Below are 15,789 nucleotides of genomic sequence, written 5' to 3'. Positions count from 1 at the left end.
ATTGCTTGCAACAAATCTTGCTAAGTTGCTCCCTGCACTACCTCAATAGAATCAAAAGAGTTAAGAAATCATTTTTTAATACTTTAAAATGTTATAAGGGATTTACAAAAAATGGAAGCCTTATATAAGGGGTGAAAAAATCACTTAGTGGTTTCACTATACAGAATAGATTTATTTTAGGGAAATAAGGTGAGCCAAAGAACATAGGATCTCTAGTGAAAGGATAATTGTGATATAGACATCATAACTGCACACAGTCACTACAATGGCCAAGAAGTAAGGATGTGTGCCTCTCCCACACAGTTCTCTAAAAGGCCTGCGTGGAACCCACATGTCTCTGTCTTAGCTTCCTCATAGCTTCCTTCACATCTTTGTTCCTTAGGGTGTAAATTATAGGATTAAGGAGAGGTGTAAAGACAGTGAAAAACACAGAGATAAACTTATCGATGGCGAAGCTTTCAAAGGGCCAAATATAGATGAAAATTAATGGGCCAAAGAACAGAACCACCACAGTGATGTGAGCAGAGAGAGTTGAGAGGGCTTTGGATGTCCCACCAGAGGCTTGGCGATGAATAGTGGCAAGAATGATAGTGTAAGAAACAAGCAAAAGGAGGAAACAAATAAGTGAGAGTAAGCCACTGTTGGTGAGCACCAGTATCTCCAAAACATAGGTATCTAAGCAGGCAAGCTTTATGACAAGGGGAAGGTCACAAAAGAAATTGTCTACCTTGTTGGGTCCACAGAAGGGCAGATCAACTGTGAATGCCAAGTGGCTGGCTGAGTGGAGGATGCCAATGGTCCAGGACATGCCCACCAGAACAGTGCACACCCTTCGGCTCATGATGGTCATGTAATGTAGAGGTTTGCATATAGCAATGTATCTATCGTAGGCCATGGCAACAAGAAGCACCATCTCACTACCCCCAAAGACATGTAAGAAAAATATCTGTGACATGCAACCCTGGAAAGTGATGGTCTTGCGTTCATTGAGGAAGTCTGCAATCATCTTGGGAGTAGCAAACGTAGCCTGGCAAACATCAATGAAGGAGAGATTGCTAAGGAGAAAGTACATTGGGGAATGCAGGTGAGAGTCTATAATTACTGTGAGGATGATAAGGGTGTTTCCCAAAACAGCAGCTCCATAGAACACAGAGAACATAACGAAAAGGAAGAGCTGGAGTGCCCGAGAGCTAGATAAGCCCAACAAGATAAATTCAGTAACCACTGTCTTATTGCTCCATCCATTAGCTGAATCTGAGGTGCTGAAGTTATCTGGAGAGGGAGACAAAAGAGTTGACCTGTATAATATTTAATATTTCATGCAAATGAAATAAATGTTTTATTTCCAGTAATAAGAGAAATTCGGTGAGACTATAACAGTGACTCTGCATGTTATTATTAGAAAATAAATGCTCTTATTTATGTTTATGTAAATAATTATGTGAATTATTCTTGATTTGGGTGATATAAAATATGATAGAATAGAAATATAAATAGATACATGATGGGTAGAAAGATTATAAATGTATCCAATTCATAATAAGTTCAATAACGATAAAAGGAATGTTGAGAAAAAAAACCGCATTTGCCATTTCATTCTAATGTATTTATGCATAACATACAAGACTCCTTGGCACTTTAGAAGACATAATGTATACTTACACATTCAGATATAGTAGTAAAATATTCTAATGCCCTTTATAAAAATTTGGATAGGAAATTTAATACGAAGATGTGAAAATCAGCCCAATTACTCCGATAAATTGTATTAAAGGAGCAAGATGTAGCTATGTATGTAAGATATTTGCGATAATAAGAATAGAGAGTAATTAATTACTAACAAATTAAGCAATCCTGGCTCAAGGATTGTATTTACTCTCTTATATACTAAAACAATTTAAATTTTACAGCGATGAGTCAGTTGGTTATATATATATATATATATATATATATATATATATATATATATATATATATATATATATATATATATATATATACAACAACCGCAAGCCCTGGAATTGTGCTGAGTGGAGAGAAGCATTTGAAGTATGAATGCTTCTTACTAGGCATGCCTAGAACAACTGGCTCTGGGTTAGTGCACCTTGTGCCACCACCTGGGAAGGTTTTCTCTGGTCACAGTGATTATTTTCATAAAAGCAGTTTTGCTCAAACCTCATTTTTTTGTGATGGCTGATTTCTGAGAACAGTGTGTGGCTATGAAATTTTGTTTCTTCCTCAGGAAAAATGGCCCAGAAAGTGTTGTGATGTTGAACCCAGTTCACAAAGACAGCACTATGGGAAAAACTCAAGTGTAGGAGGGGTTTTCTCATTTCAAAAGAGGTGACATGTGAATTGATGACAAACCTCATTCTGGATGTCCGTCAACTATCCAAACAGTTGAACATGTCGACTCAAGGTACATTTGGTGTTCGTTCCACTGGGTCAGGCTGAATCAAGCTTTCTATTTGGATGTTCTGAAAAGATGGTCTAATGGCATTCAACCAGAAAGGTCGGATTTGTGGCACACAGGGAACTGGTTTTGCCACCAAGACATTGCAACTGCTCATGCAGCCATCTCAGTATGCCAGGTTTTGGCTGAAAAACAGCATGCCTCTCTTTCCTCTAGCATCATACTCACCTGACCTCACTCCATGTGACTTCATTTTGTTTCCCCAAATAAGAGCAAGATGAATGGACAGCAATTTGACGATATAGAAGAGGTGAAGGAAAAAACGAGAGAGGTGCTTTCAGTCATCGAAACAGATGAATTTGAAAAATGTTTCCAAGTGGAATTGTAGATATGACAAATGTATTAAGTGTAATGGAAAGTACTCTGAAGGTTCTAAGGTTGTATTGTAAAAAATAATTAAATACATGACTTTGGGGCTAAATCCGTTTTGGAGGCAAAACCCCTCGATGTGTGTATGTAGTGTGTTTGTGTATCTTGATAGAACCTTGGAGACATATTATTTTTTTGTCAAAAATGGTTCATTTGGTGTCATAATTTTACTTTCCCCCTTTCTCAAGTGGACTTCCTGTTTGTAGCCACGGCATTTAGTACTATTTGAGCTAACTACATGTCACTGAAGGGACACTGCAATTTCAATTCAAATCAGATATTTAGAATTAAATTTATATTTGAATTAATCCTTGCTGGTCACTTTTTATAATCTTTTCTTTTTCTAGGATAATTAATTTACAATAACAGATTCATTTTCCAAAGTCACTGAACACCCTATTTGATGTACTTTCATCCACTCCGAAAATAAGCACGGAGTGCTGCCATGCACCAAACATAGACTCTAGAGACAAAGCAATTATTAAGCACCTACATGCTTGAGTATAAGCCCACCTGAATGTCAGCTGAGGTGCCTAATTGTACCACAAAAAACTGCCTTAAAATGTGTGAAAAATTTGGCTTATACACAAGTATATATAGTATGTAAAAATTTCCCCACCCTCACGTGGCTTACATTCCAAAGAATAGGGAGATGGTAGATTAAAGAACAATACTTTCTGCATGTGTTGATTAGTGCTAAATGCTGTGGAGAAAATAAAGCAGAACAATGGAATGGAGACTAAACTTGGGGCCAGGGGATGAGGCAGAGACAGCCTCTCCAGGCAAGTTCCATTTCAGCAAAGACAGGAAGCCATGAGGAAATCCATTCCACACAAAAAGACCAGCTACCAAGTGCCATAACTTATTCAAAGGAAACCTTTATTTCAGAAACATTAGCATTATTTTGGCAGACATATTAGAGATAAAATGAAAGGAGACTAGCTTTAAGCTTTATTATGCACTTGGATTGGCATAATTTGAACCATTCTGATTCATGGATTTAAATATGTTTACAACTTTAGGAAATCAAATTCAGTCTTGAAAACTAGAACAAACAACTTGCCTTTGTATTTTCCATTATGGGATATGCATAAAAAACTTCTTTACAAATCAGTATTTCCATTTAAATACATGATATAACTTTGAATTATCCAAAATAAAGGCAGAATGATTTACAGTTGCCAAGTTCTTTGGAATGAAGCTCATGACCAGATCCCATAAACCAGCAGAAAAGAAACACCGTATGTCTGTAGTGACACTCAGTGACAGTGAACTCTGATAATTATTCAGCATAGCTTATTAAGGTCATCAATGAGAACATAAAAATTGGTCTTTGGTTTTATGGCTACACCTCATAGATTCCTGTGCCTTGCAATTGTCTCCTATACTATAGGTATATCTATACAAGGTTTGGAAAGAGTTTGAAAAGTAGTAAATATATCAAACGAAAACATTTCTTACCTAAAATAATCTTACTTGGTATTTACTTTAATTGAATTGACTTAATGTAGTTTTATATGTATAGGCTGAATTTCTCTAAATCCATTGTAAACACATTTTTCCCATATTAAGGACCAATTGTAATCTGCAGTCACAACTGTATTATTAGCCAGTCTTCAGGAGAAGGAAATGGATGAAAAATTCCATAAAAAATCTAGTATATAAACACAAAAGACCTGGGTTTCATTCCTGGATTTCTTTACTTACTTTTATTAAATATTGTTCAGTTATTCATTCATTCAACTTATTGCACACCTGTAATTATGTGCCAGTTTCTCTGAAGGCAAAGGGTTTTCAAAATGAACTATATATATATATCATGAAATTCACCACAATTCTCTGAACTTTTGATTCCTTGTCTATGAAAGCATGTATATGACAGAGCTATGAAAACTAGAAAGTGACATTAGCTGTCTGATCATGTTCTAAAAATTGAAAACAAACAAGTTTTAGCTGAGTTAATCTGACTGTAAAAATATCTGCTTCCAAACAGGATCAAAATGTTTGATAATAATATTCCCGAAATCATGTTAGGATAAAAGTATTTTTATAACAAACTTTTAACTTATTAAAATAGGTGAGAATCTGAAAAAAGAAAAGTGACTGAAGAGAAACTGTTATCTATTTCACCTTCTGTTCCTATCTCCAGAGTTCTTTAACCTATAAAAGAAAGAGAAGAATAATCCAGAGATATAATATGTTTTCAATACTTTTTATGTGAACGAAAAGAGGGATTTGTTGTTGTTTTATTATGAAATCTACTTTAGGTTTCAAGGTAAATAATACCCTGACTTAGATGTGAGATGATCCTAAGGTTAATCTTCATTTCATCACTGACTTTAGAAAGTTTCCACAGGTCTATGCCTACAGTAGAGTGAATACAAAATTAGTAAACACAAAATTAGTCTTCCATTTAAAGAAGAAATGAGAAATGCGTGCGTGGTACTTTCTGGACTTAGAAATTGATTAGGCTTAGTCAGAGGTTCATACAAAGAGAAGCAAGGCAAACTATAACATTTTATTTTGGGGGTCAAATTTCTAAGTTTCTTAGTTATTATTTCATCATTTTACTGTTAATGATGATCAGTGAGATAAAGGAAGCAATCAAAGGCACAAAAGAGAAAGTATTTTGGTAATGCAAATGACCTTTATGTTAGGAAATTGGATTATAGCCTCTGTGTGGATAATGAGATTGAATAAAAGGTGTTGGATATAAAGGACTTGATATAGTTGCCTTTTATTCCTATGTGTCTAAAGATTGCATTAATAAATATTTAATCTGATGCAAGAGAGTACAAAAGAATAGAATGTAAGGAACTTCCACAATGACCATCCGATATCAAATCATAGCACACTATGTTTGTACAATGCTGGAAGGAAAAGGCTGCTGTCGCTCATAATTATAATACCCCCTGTCTAATGTCGAACCAACTCTATGCAAAACATTGAGCTTAACAAATGAAGCATTATCGTAATTACTTCTTACAACCAAGCTATGGCGGATGCATTATCATAATCTTGGGTTACAGCACACAAAGCTTATTTAATCAGTAAGGTCAGTGTCACAACAACCCACGGCCAGGTTTACACTGTGTTCACACTAACCACCATCCCCTACTCAATCTCCGATGTTGGAAGGCATGATTTTACATTCTATTTTACGTTTTAGAAATCCACAAATTAGCTTTAAATTCTCCTTCTTAATAACAAGACATCTTAACTCCAGTAGCTCAGGATACTTTAAACACTCCGAACTGTAATAGCTATATTTCATATTTGGATTAATATGATTAAATTCCATGTACCAATTGTGATAGATATCCCATGGGAGTCATAAAATCTTGAGGAAGACAAGCCTCCAAAATCCACTGGATTCTTTAAAAGAGAAACACCAAAGCTGACAAAACAATTGTTTAAATAACATAGCACACGCCCCCAAATCTCACATAGCCAATCCCATTACAGTAAGCAATTAAAGAATGTCATTTGTGAAGTGAAGTCATCTTGCTGTGGGAGTTATTAGTACAAATTTGAACTTTCCATAGAACTATGATGATAATAGCTTTCAAATGATTGTCCTATAATTGTAAGTGAGGGCATGTATTGCAAGGGAAATTAAAGTGACCCTGAAGCTTGCAACAGCTTTGTTTAGCTTCATTTGCTCATTTGTCCTGCTCCATGGGTCTCATGACTCTGACCTAAAGTTACTATGCCTGTCAACACAAGCCGACACGCTCAGAGCCTAAAGAAAATCAAATCAGAAGAAATTTAAATTTGGCACAGGGCCTAAGAAATTTAGAAATGTTTTCTTTAATTCTTTGCTCCTTCTTTTTCATGCCAATATATTTGATAAAGGATTTTAAACTCATTGTTGATGCTGCCAGGTGCCATCAAATTGGGTGAGACACAAAAATCCTGTGTCCAAAAGTAGGAAATGCTGCCTGGTCCTGTGCCATCCTTATGATTATTGCTACGTGCTAGATGGCTCTGTCACATAAGCACTCTCGACTTTTCCTATAGGTTCTTTAGTTCATTGCTGTGCCACACAGAACTCAGAGACAATGCTCATGGTGATAAGGTTCATCGTGGAAATTGATAGGTGAGATACCACCTCCTGCTTCTCACAACTCATTTTATACCCATCCGAATGGCAACAATCGTGAATTCTATTAACAATTACTCACAGGCAAATTCTATCAGTCTTCCTCCACTTTCTGATACAGATAAATGCAAAAATAGAAAAGTCATTTTGTGGGACTTGCAGAGACTTGGACTAAAAGCTCCTTAGTAAACTGCCGTGCGCTATGTTTGAGGATACTGCGGCAGGCACCGTGGCCACCCATCTTCCTGACAGTCCTCTTTTTATTTTTTTAAAACATTTTATTAGGGGCTCATACAACTTTTATCACAGTCCATACATATACATACATCAATTGTATGAAGCACATCTGTACATTCTTTGCCCTAATCATTTTCTTTTTTTTTCTCCTCTTTTCGTTTTTTTTACATTTTAATAGGGGCTCATACAACTCTTATCACAATCCATACATATACATACATCAATTGTATAAAGCACATCTGCACATTCCCTGCTCCAATCATTCTCAAAGCACTTGCTCTCCACTTAAGCCCTTTGCATCAGGTCCCCTTTTTTTCCCCCTCCCTCCCCGCTCCCTCCTCCCTCATGTGCCCTTGGTCATTTATACGTTGTTATTTTGTCATATCTTTCCCTATCAGGAGTCTCCCTTCCCCCCCTTCTCTGCCGTCCATCTCCCAGGGAGGAGGTCACATGTGGATCCTTGTAATCAGTTCCCCCTTTCCAACCCACTCGCCCTCCACTCTCCCAGCATCGCCCCTCACACCCTTGGTCCTGAAGGTAACATCCCCCCTGGATTCCCTGTGCCTCCAGCCCTCATATGTACCAGTGTACCTCTGCCCTATCCAGTCCTGCAAAGTAGAATTCGGATCATGGTAGTTGGGGGGAGGAAGCATCCAGGATCTGGGGTTAAGCTGTGTTCTTCATCGGTACTACCTTGCACCCTGAATGACCCATCTCCTCTCCTAAACCCCTCTTGAGGGGATCTCCAGTTGCTGACACTTGGGCCTTGGGTCTCCACTCCGCACTTCCCCCTTCATTCAATATGGTATTCACACACACACACACACACACACACACACACATATATATATATATACATATGCATATATATATATATATATCTATTTTTTTAATGATGCCTTATACCTGGTCCCTTTGGCACCTCGTGATTGCACTGGCTTTTCACTGACTTTTGTAACCAAGCAGGTTGTTTTTCTCCAGGGACTGATCCCTCTTGATAATAGGCCCCAAGTACACGAAATGAGGCTCCACCATCCATGGTTCTAAGGAGCCTTCTACTTGTACTTCCTCCAAGACAGATGTGTTCATTTTTATGGCACTGTATTTATATTCAAATTATTACCCATCACTATAACTCATATGCATTAATTCTTCTTCAGAGTTACTTATTATCCAGCTGCCATGTGCTTCAGTAGGCAATTGAGAGTATCATGGCTTGGGTCAAGCACACCTCAGTGTTTAAAGTGATATCTTTGCTTTCTAACAGTTCAAAGAGGCTTTTTGCAGCAATTTTTCCCAGTATGATTTCTTGACTGCTGCTTCCATGGGTATTGATTAGTGATCCAAATAAAATGAAATCCTTCACAACATCAATGTTTTCTCCATTTTCATAATGTCTTTTATTGGCCCAGTGACAGGGATTTGGGTTTCTTTATATCGAGGTACAATACATACTCGAGTTTAAAGTCTTTGATTTTCATCAATGTCCTTCAAGACTTCTTCACTTTCAGCGAGCAGAGTTGTTTCATCTGTATATCACAGGTTGTTAATGATTATTACTCAGATTCTGACCTGATATCCTTAGTTCAAATTATAGAATTTTTTATATATAGATTGAATAAGTATGCTGAAATAATACAATCCTGCTATACACCTTTCCTGATTGTAAACCACATGATATCCCCTTGCTCTGTTGGGATGACTGCTTTTTAATCTATGTTCAGGTTCCATGTAAGCACAATGAAGTGTTCTAGAATTTTTATTCTTTACAATTTTTAACTATAAATTATTATCCATACAGTAAAATTCCTTGACATAGGTAAAAATCTTATTGTAGTCTCTGCTTTCAGCCAGCATCCATCTGATAACTTCAATGGTATCTCTCATTTCACTTCCTTTTCTGAATCTGTCTCATAGGTCCTTGTAGTTGTACTGTGGAACCCATTTTTTAATTGTCTTCAGCAAAATTTTGCTTTCGTGTGATATTAATACTTCTGTTTGGTGAAGCTGTATTCCATTGGGTAAACTTTCTTTGGAGTGGGCACAAATATGCGTCTGTCCAGTTTGTTAGCCATGTACCAGTGTCTTGACACAGACAAATTAGCACATACTATGATGTATTCATTTGTTGAAACATTTCAGTTTGTATTCAGTCAAGTCCTGGAATCAATCCCGCAGTGCCATTTGGATTTCTTGGTTGTATACTAACTCTTTAAATGGTTGGATGTCCGCCAATTGTTTTTAGAACAGTGGTTCTATGCATTCCTTTCATTGACTTTTAATGCTTCCTGAGTCACTTAATATTTTGCCTGTAGAATCATTCAATATTACAACTTGAGGCTTGCATTTTTTTCCTTCAATTATTTCAACTTTAGAATTGCTGAACATGCTCTTTTCTTCTGATTTCCTAACTCCAGGTCTTTGCACATTTCACTGTAATACTTAACTTTGTCTCCTCAAGTTGCCATTTGCAATCTACTGCTCAACTATTTTAGTTCTTAATTTTTTTCTGGTCATTTTAGCAGTAGAAAGTTAAAACCTGAAAATAAATCCATGAGAGTCAAAATACAACCTTGAGTAAATGCCAACTGAATCCAGAGATGATAGTAAGAATAGATATGACAAATTAAACATTAATTACCCAACACCAGACAAACTGTGGGACTGTATGAAGGACATTCAAACTCTTAAATAGGTCTTATTATATTCAACAAATTCAAATTTTAAATTATGTCTTCTCAGTAGTTAACAATACAATCTAATAAAAAAAAAAGCTTACTTGGACATACATAGGTAGAGCTGCTGAGATACAGAGATATCTTGACTTGATGGTCCTAAGAGAAATATCATGAGAAGTAGAAAAATAGAGAAGGGCTGTTCTACTCAGACTAGCAAATGACAGTGAGAAAATGTTCAGTGTTGGGACAAATAATGAACCCAACAAAACATGCTGAACCTCAGATTGGAGCCTGGATTTTTCTGAGACCCAAACTGATAAACCAATTTTCTTCTTCATCCTCTCTAGTGAACATTTCACCGATGTTTCAATTATTTTGCTGCCAAACCTATTCTTTCTTTAGTCTCCCCGACTCAATCTATTATCAGTTTCTGTTTTTGCCTTCCTCCAAAGAGTTCCAACAAATCAATTTGTTTCCATTTCTATTGCAACCACCTCTATCTGAAACTTCCTTATTATTCTCATTAAGTTTCTAATGATCGCCCATTTTTTTTTACCTATCAATTCCTCCAAGAATAAGGAAAATGACCTTCAGAAAAATAAAATCAGAGCAAGATATTTCATTTTAAAATAACTATCTTCTTGTGCCTCTTGGACTGAAATTCAATGTCCATATTGGTTTCTTATTATTTTACATTTTATATATAATCCTTCAAACTCATTTCTGGTGACTCTTTACTTGGTATAATTAAGCTTCATTTCCTGGTATACACTATACCTTCTATATCTGGATGTTTCATGTCCCATATCCACCGTCCTCTCATCTATGTACTATATCTTTTCCAGCATTGAGATATTAATTGAATGATAATCATACTGAGGGACTCCAAATTCTCAATATTTTTATTGCAAGGCATTGTTGTTTCCTTTAATAATACATCTTGTTTTATTAATTTACATTTGTTTACATGTTTTGCCTTATCATGTAACAGTTTTCCCATCGTCTTATCTTTTTCCTGACTCACATATTCCTCTGCTATGCAGATCCAAATAATAATAATAATAAACAACACAATTACTGCTTTCTAGTCAATTCTGACTCATAGCTTTGTAGATAGAGTGTGGCCAAAAACTACTTGCTGAAGAGAAACTGGATTAATTTTCTTTCTCTCTCAGTCAGAACACATATTCCTGTAGATCTTTAAATGAGAATTGAAATTTTTACTTGGACTTTTCTCTGTCCTTCATAAATGTACATTTCTAACTGGCAGCATGTAATTGAGCTGTGTGTGTGTTTAACCTATGAAGCTCAATCTTTTAATGGGGGTGTCTGCAATTTCTATATATTAATGTGATATTGTTGTATGCTGTTGAGTAACCCTGAAAGACACAGTAGAACTGTCTCAATGGGTTTCCATCTGTCTCAATGTTTCTAACCTTTATGGGGACAGATTGCCACATTTTTTAATGTTGAGCAGCTGGTGGGCTTGAATCACATACTTCTGGTTACCAGTCAAATGCTTGCCCATTGAACAACCAAACCTGTCTTTAATATGATAATAAAACTTGTCTTAATGTAACATTTAAATATTAAGGTATTATTTGTTCCATGTGAACATTGTACATATTTTGGATTAACTGATTTATTTTTAATCACTCCATTTTGTCTCTACTGACATAGAATATGGCATAACCTTGCTGATGCCACATAGATCTTGGCTGAAAATAGAAAATCCAAAGAGACATTTATTTATATTTTATTGACTAAGGAAAGACATTGACTGTATGGATCATAAAAATGGTGGGTAGCCATGAGAACACGTGATTGGACTCATGGAGAACCTGTACATGGATTAAGAGGCAGTTGCGTGAATAGAACAAGGGATTATTGCGTGGCTTAAAATCAAGAAAGGTGTGTGTCAGGGTCGTAGCTACTTACCATACTTACTCAACTGGTATGTTGCACAAATCATCAGAGAAACTGGACTACATGAAGAAGAATGTGGCATCAGGTTTGGAGTGAGACTTATTAACAAACTGTGATACAGTTGGTGAAATTGAGGAGGACTTGCTGATAAAAATCAATGACTGAAACCATCAGTATGGATTACTACTCAATGTAAGAAAATCTAAATGATCACAACTGGACCAGTAAGTAATAACATGATAAAAGGATAAAGACTTAAAGTTGTCAGGATTTCCTCTTGCATGGATCCATAATCAATGCTCGTGGAAGCAGCAGTCAGAGTTCCATTGATGCATGACGCAGGGAATCTTATTCCCAAGACATCTTCAAAGTGTGGAAGAGTGAAGATTTTACTTTGAGAACTAAGTTGTGCCTGACCCCAGCCATGCTATTTTCCATAGTCTCATATGCATGTGAAAGTTGGATATTGAATAAGGAAGACCAGAGAAGCATTGGTGTACCTGAGTTAAGGTGCTGAAGAAGAATATTGAAAGTGTGATGCCTACCAAAGATCCCACTATCATTGAGTCAATGCTGATTAATGGTGACCTGGGAGGACAGGATAGAGCTTCCCTTAGGGATTTCTAAGACTTTAAGTTGTTTCTTCCTATTTACGACTCCTGAAAGTTAATTATTTATTTATTCTTATAAAATTTATTATTAATTAGGAGTTACTACATATATCATATCATTGCATAGTTCAATCACATCAAGCCCCACAAACCTTTATTCTACTTGCTGTCCCTATAGTTTCGTCAATCCGGGGTTTCATATACCATATAAAGAAAAACATATAGCACAACTTTGTGAAGGTGATCTCCAGTGACATAACTCCTCTGAAATACGCCCTAATATGAACAAAGAAAACAAAAATACTGAAAACCAGGTCAGGTCCAGCATGTATTAGAGTGGGGATCAACTGATGGGAGTAGAGAGCCCTGACTTTCCCCCAAGGACTGCCAAACAAACAAACAAACAAACAAATCTGGTCTTGAAAGAAGTCCAACCAGCATGCTCCCAGGAAATGACATGGCAAAACTTTGTCTCGCTTAGTTTGGACATTAGTTTGGACAATTTATCAGGAGAGGCCAGTTTTATGGTTGGTAAAGCAGAGAGATAAAGAAAAAGAAAAATACCCTCAAAAAGATGGATTGACAGTGGCTACAACAATGGACTCAAATATAACAATTGTGAGGGTGTCATGGTATTGGTAATGTTTGTTCATTGTACATCAGGTTGCTATGAGTCAGAACTGACTTGAAAATACCTAACAATAACAGATATGTGCACTATGAAATCACTGAAAACTTTTACTGCACAAAACATCAAATATGAAGTTTTTGTTTCTCAGCATATTCTCCATCTAGGCCTATTCATTTCTGAAGGCAATGTGTCATCATTAATACTTTGTCCCCAAATTCTATACTCTTCAATTGATCTCATCAAAACTGTTGTTTTGAGTTGGGGGAAATGATATTTCTTTTAAATATTCTTTGAATATTTGGGACAAAAAGAAGTCTGAAGGGGCAAGAGTAGAGCTGTCCAGTGGATGGAGTAAGGGTTTCCAAGGGAATTCTCAGAACACACATCTCCATTTTCAAAGAATGGGTGGGTGCGTTGATACAATACAAAAAATTACTCCGTACAATTTTGTGGTATTTTACTTGTCAGTGCAGTTTACAGTTTTCTTATAACTTCTTCATAATAAACCCTCGTGAAGTATCTGTGTCCTCTGAGTAAAATCTATCAGTATTACCCCCTTTAAAGCCTTAGAAAACAGTTGGCATACCTTCTTAGTTCACCGCTTTCCCTTGGACTTAAAGGGCCTGGCAGATTCATTAGGAAGTCACTGTTTTGCGCAGACCTTGCAATCTGGATCATATTAGTAAATTTAGGACTCATCTCTGGGTAATGTTCATTCTATAAGATTATCCTCAGCGTATATCTTACATAAAAGATGGAAAGAAAGAGCAGCTTTTAGCTCGCTGGTCTTTGTGTGTTTTGGCACACATCAAGTTAAGGTTGCTGATTTCAAGATCTTTTCTTAAAATTGAAAATGTTGAACAATTTGAGATCCCCAAATGCACATCAATGGCTATTCAAGAATCTTTTCTCACCTCCCACCAATTTGGGGCCTAAACCACAGTTTCTTCATTCATGAAAGTTAACGGCTTTCCCTCTCTTGGCTAATCTTTGAGGTCCTTAGCAACTTCCTGAAAACGTTTGAGTCATAAAAATCATAGTTCCGTGTGGGGCTGCATTCCTGAAAATCGTGTAAATTGGTATAAAGTTTCAATGATTTGGGGAAATACTCACTTAAGTACTGCTAAATATTTGATGTTAGTTCTGACCAAAATAATTATTTTTTATGGAAAAATATTCTTTTTTAATAGGAATGATAATAACATGAAATAAGTGCATTACCGAGAGAACTTGTCCACATCACTCCACGCATCACAGAGATATGTTTAAAGAAATTTCGTGTGAAATAATCTATGCTTGTATAAAAGAGAACCCTAGTACCAACACTTTCTTTCTTACCTTATATATAAAATAAGAAGTTACATTTTGGCCTAATTTTAGCTGCCATAATCAACTTTACAATGTTCAATGTCTCATAGTATGGTAGTTACATAATTTTGTGTCAACTTGAAGATATAAATGTAGGGTTGGAGTCCAGTCTGTCAATCAGGTCATAGCCTATTGGGAGGGATGCTGGAAACCTTCACTTTCCTGTTGGTGAGCCACTGGGAGACCTGCCAGACCCCTGGAGCTGCCTCTACCACCATTGGATCCATAAGACTCTGCACCTACTGACCTTTAATCTTCCTTCATTATGCGTCATTGCATGTAGCTGTGTGAGTCTGAAAAAAGATTTATGGACTAATATCGGATTTGTGAACTTGATCTTGCCTGGGCTGGGATGTTTTCCTGGTATATAAATACTTCTTGATATAAATCTCTCTTTTACATGTATATGAGTGTCTGATTTTGTTGCTCTAGTCAACCTGACCCAACATAGACAGCAAACCTATTCACCATCCGAAATTATGGTCTAATAGATTTACCAGAGCCTTAATCCATATGAGGGCCCAGCAAATGGATTTAGAGCATCCACTGTCACTCATAGCGTTCTGCAAACTGGGCGTTGACCATTTAAGCCCTGATACCTTTTCTCCTTGGAATTTGGCTTTATTTTTCACAATCCTTGGCTCATATAGCTGGTGTGCTTCTTTCATGTGGAGTTAGTTTACAATTCACTTAGATGGCTGCCTGTTTTAAGATAAGCCATTAAGACTCCAGACATTACTCTTTCTGATAGGCACTGCCTGGTTTCTTCACCACACTTTCCTATGTCTTCAGCAATCTCTTCGTGGGGCAAGTATCAAGTAGGGCCATGTCATAAGGACTAATTGTTCTTAGGTTGAGGCTAGAATTAAATTCAAGCCCCAGATTCATTCATAGACTGCAGTTTATCTATGTCTCTGATTCACATAATGATTGAAAACAATATAATTCATCCCTCTGGGGCATGTGATGATTTTATTGATAGTATCATCAATTTAGCCAAAGGTATAGAATTTAAAACACTGTTAAGAAAAGGAACATGTACACATATAGCCTCCTGTTCAGATAGCAATACATGAATTGTTGACATATACAGATTAAACTTGTGACTGGATACTATTTCCACAAATAATGCAGGTTATTAAAGAGCAAAACTTTCAATAACACTCATTCACAGAGGCAGAACTATGCCTACCATGTCATAAGAAAGAGAGAAGAGCATTAAAATAGTAAATATATGGTAGTCCTGGCCACCATTCATTGGGCCCATAGCCCTGAGATAGCAGTCATCTGTTGCTTCGCACACTAGGACATTTCAGCCTTAAGTCCAAGGGAGTATGTCAGTTCTTGAATCTGCTACTAGTGAGTTGTGGATAAAATCCAGATTTCTAATGGGA

At 36.5% G+C, this 15,789-nt stretch overlaps 1 protein-coding gene across 1 annotated transcript; it reads right to left on the bottom strand.

Annotated features, from left to right (window-relative positions):
• Positions 1 to 307: 307 nt before the first annotated feature.
• On the bottom strand, positions 308 to 6,143 carry LOC142426689 (olfactory receptor 4K1-like). Its single transcript, XM_075532266.1, has 3 exons — positions 5,993 to 6,143; positions 5,129 to 5,206; positions 308 to 1,272 (listed from the first exon to the last, which is right to left on the bottom strand). Exons 1-3 carry the CDS (start codon positions 6,141 to 6,143, stop codon positions 308 to 310), a joined length of 1,194 nt encoding a protein of 397 aa, XP_075388381.1.
• Between the last annotated feature and the right edge of the window lie 9,646 nt (positions 6,144 to 15,789).

Source organism: Tenrec ecaudatus, chromosome 14 (assembly GCF_050624435.1).
Source record: "Tenrec ecaudatus isolate mTenEca1 chromosome 14, mTenEca1.hap1, whole genome shotgun sequence".
Classification (NCBI taxonomy): Eukaryota; Metazoa; Chordata; class Mammalia; order Afrosoricida; family Tenrecidae; genus Tenrec; species Tenrec ecaudatus.
Note: the sequence above shows the minus strand (reverse complement) of the source record. Positions and strands in the feature narration are given on the sequence as shown.

Coding starts and splice junctions, on each gene's coding strand:
- LOC142426689 (XM_075532266.1), bottom strand. CDS start 6,143: ATGGAATTTAATCATATTAATCCAAATATGAAATATAGCTATTACAGT. Junction 5,207..5,992: donor TCTAAAACGTAAAATAGAAT/GTAAAATCATGC, acceptor ACTCTACTGTAG/GCATAGACCTGTGGAAACTT. Junction 1,273..5,128: donor CATCTCACATCTAAGTCAGG/GTATTATTTACC, acceptor CTCCCTCTCCAG/ATAACTTCAGCACCTCAGAT.